Genomic DNA, 2,392 nt, shown 5'->3' with positions numbered 1-2,392 from the left:
GCAGAATACACTCTTTCAAGCCTTATGCTGACCATAAGGCACACTTGTTGGCTATCACATTACACAATCCCACCGTGATGTTCACACCTCATCCACTTGCAGAGCACCACCCTGCCTCCTTTCTCAGTTTGGTCAGATGTAAAAATTTGCAGTCAAGCATTACCCAGCAACTGGAGGCAAGGGGTAGGAAAGGATGCAAACCTGTGCAAACACTAGGGACTGGGAGCCTTCCAGCCTTTAAAGAAAGGAAATGTAGCTGTATCTTAGCACTATGGCATTGATTTGGGGCTTGATTTGGTTGGTCAACTGACAATTAAGTTTGGGCTGGTTGCCAGTTGTAGGAGTACATAATTTATATCTATACCTGCTAGGCAGCACAAAGCAGATTTTCATATGGTAATTTCAGACTCTGCTCTGGTAGCTAACAGATGAACAGAAAAATGTAGAGAGCAACCTGATAGAGGACATTATGTTCACTCTGGAAGTGGGATTCTTATGCCACCTTTCATGAGTAACTGCAATGTTCAAGAGGAAAGAAGCTTTCTGGGTAGCAGTGGTATATTTAAGTGCATACTAGATTCAGTACCGACCTAAGGCAAACTTGCACCAAAAAAGAAGCCCCTTCAGAAAACTAATGCACTAATGTAAAACCAACCACCTGTAGAGTCTCCTAGATTTGGGAAAAAGAAATTTGAGAAGTCTATAATGACAAAACATCAATTTTTCCTAAGTAAAGGAGGCCACAAATTATTTGATAAAAAGAGAGACCTTGAATTATAGAGAGACCTTGAGTTAAAATATAGTACAAATCTGCTTACCAGGACACCTTGGTGGATTTCAGTTTTTTCCAAATACATGACATATAATTACATCAAGGTTCATTTGAATATTTAATATCTCATTGCATGTCTGTAAGTCAGGACATTAACCTGAAGGTTCTTTTATTAATCTGTCAAGTGTTTTTAAAAGTTAGAATGCTGAAATAACATAAAAACAATCCAGTGCCAATATGGAAAGAGAAGAAACTTTGTGAGCAACATGTGACTTTTAATTACAATAATACCACTTCTAATTGTAATTGAATGGTCACTCAGGCCAAAAATTTGCCTTATTAAATGAGATCAGAATCTTCATCACACTCTGCAGGGTTTGCAAAGTGGAAAAGATAAAAAAGTAGGTCTTTATATTTTTGGCAGCATCACTGATGTTTTGAAAGGAAAAATAAGCTTGTTAGCAGAATATCTGAAGGAAAACCTTCTATCACTCGTCTTACTGGCTTTCCAAGGACAATGAAGCAAGTGGGCTTTGACAACAGAAAAGACTTTTCAGCTTCATCTTCATTGAAGATGTCTACAAAGGGCTGAGCTTGTTTCTCCTCTTGTGAAGCCATAAATTATCTAAGACTGGGAGAAAAAAAACAAACTCGTTATAAAATACAGTAGCTCACATATGTGTAAAATGACACAAAAATGGAACTGAATAATAATGTGATACAAGGCAAATTGCTTTGTAACAAGAGCTGTTAGAAGAAAAGGATTTAGAGAACATACACAATGCACCCATTACTAAGGGAAGAGTTGCTTCCAAAAAATAAGGGATTGTTGGAACCAACACTGATCCTCAGCTGCAAAAATATGGTTGAGAATAATGACTTCTTCCTGGCTCTCAAATTGCCTGTTGCTCTTTTTTTAAACAGCACATCATTGTTTCATTGCCTTTTCCTTCCTCTTCCAATTACCAGACAGGTGTAACTTCTCTCTGGTCATTGACATGGACCATGGGCCTTGCTAAGGCCTTCACTTGTGAGCTTCAGACACAGAAAAGCCCCATCATGGTCAGTGGAACTACTCACTGTGTCCATGGCTAGGTACACGAATAAGGCGTTGCAGAATTAAATCACAGTTTGTGATCTGTTCTGTAACTCTTTCCTAAATCCCAGCTCTCCCAGGACTGCAAGAAATCGCACATCTAGCACAATGCAACAAAGTGAAATACAAACAAGTTTCTAATTTAAGTAAGACAGAGCAAAATATGGGTGGGCCTTTCAAACAAATGGCTTCCAAAACTGTGAGGAGCTTGATGAAGCATGGCTTGAAGAAGGCAAAACAAAACCTCGCTTTCTTTGCCCCCGCTCCTCCCAGTCATTTGCAAATTAAGAAATTATACTTCAGGATGAAAATCTGAAAAAGTTTGTTTTGAAACATCAAACTGAAACGTTCTGCCACTTTCAGAATAAGACCTTTTGAATGATAGGGACAGTATTTTAATATTAAAAAAAAAACCCATCACGCACAACCCAACCCTCCATTTCTCTCATGGAGAATCACTGTCTGAATTTCACCTGGTATCACCAGCTGTTTCAGTCCTTTCCAAACCTTTACAATTACGGGGC

General features: G+C 38.6%; 1 protein-coding gene across 1 annotated transcript in view; it reads right to left on the bottom strand.

The window, feature by feature from the left end:
- Positions 1-1,390, bottom strand: part of LOC104548195 (adenylate kinase 9-like) — a gene marked incomplete at its 3' end in the record, with an annotated part of 43,072 nt that extends 41,682 nt beyond the window's left edge. Inside the window, 1 exon segment of the mRNA XM_010194143.1 lies at positions 1,274-1,390. Within this exon segment, the coding sequence (XP_010192445.1) occupies positions 1,274-1,390 (117 nt within the window).
- Positions 1,391-2,392: the final 1,002 nt, after the last annotated feature.

The sequence above is a fragment of the Mesitornis unicolor genome, unplaced genomic scaffold (assembly GCF_000695765.1).
Source record: "Mesitornis unicolor isolate BGI_N332 unplaced genomic scaffold, ASM69576v1 scaffold47211, whole genome shotgun sequence".
In the NCBI taxonomy this organism is placed as follows: Eukaryota; Metazoa; Chordata; class Aves; order Mesitornithiformes; family Mesitornithidae; genus Mesitornis; species Mesitornis unicolor.
The sequence above is the reverse complement of the archived record's forward strand: the minus strand, read 5'-3'. Positions and strand labels throughout refer to the sequence as shown.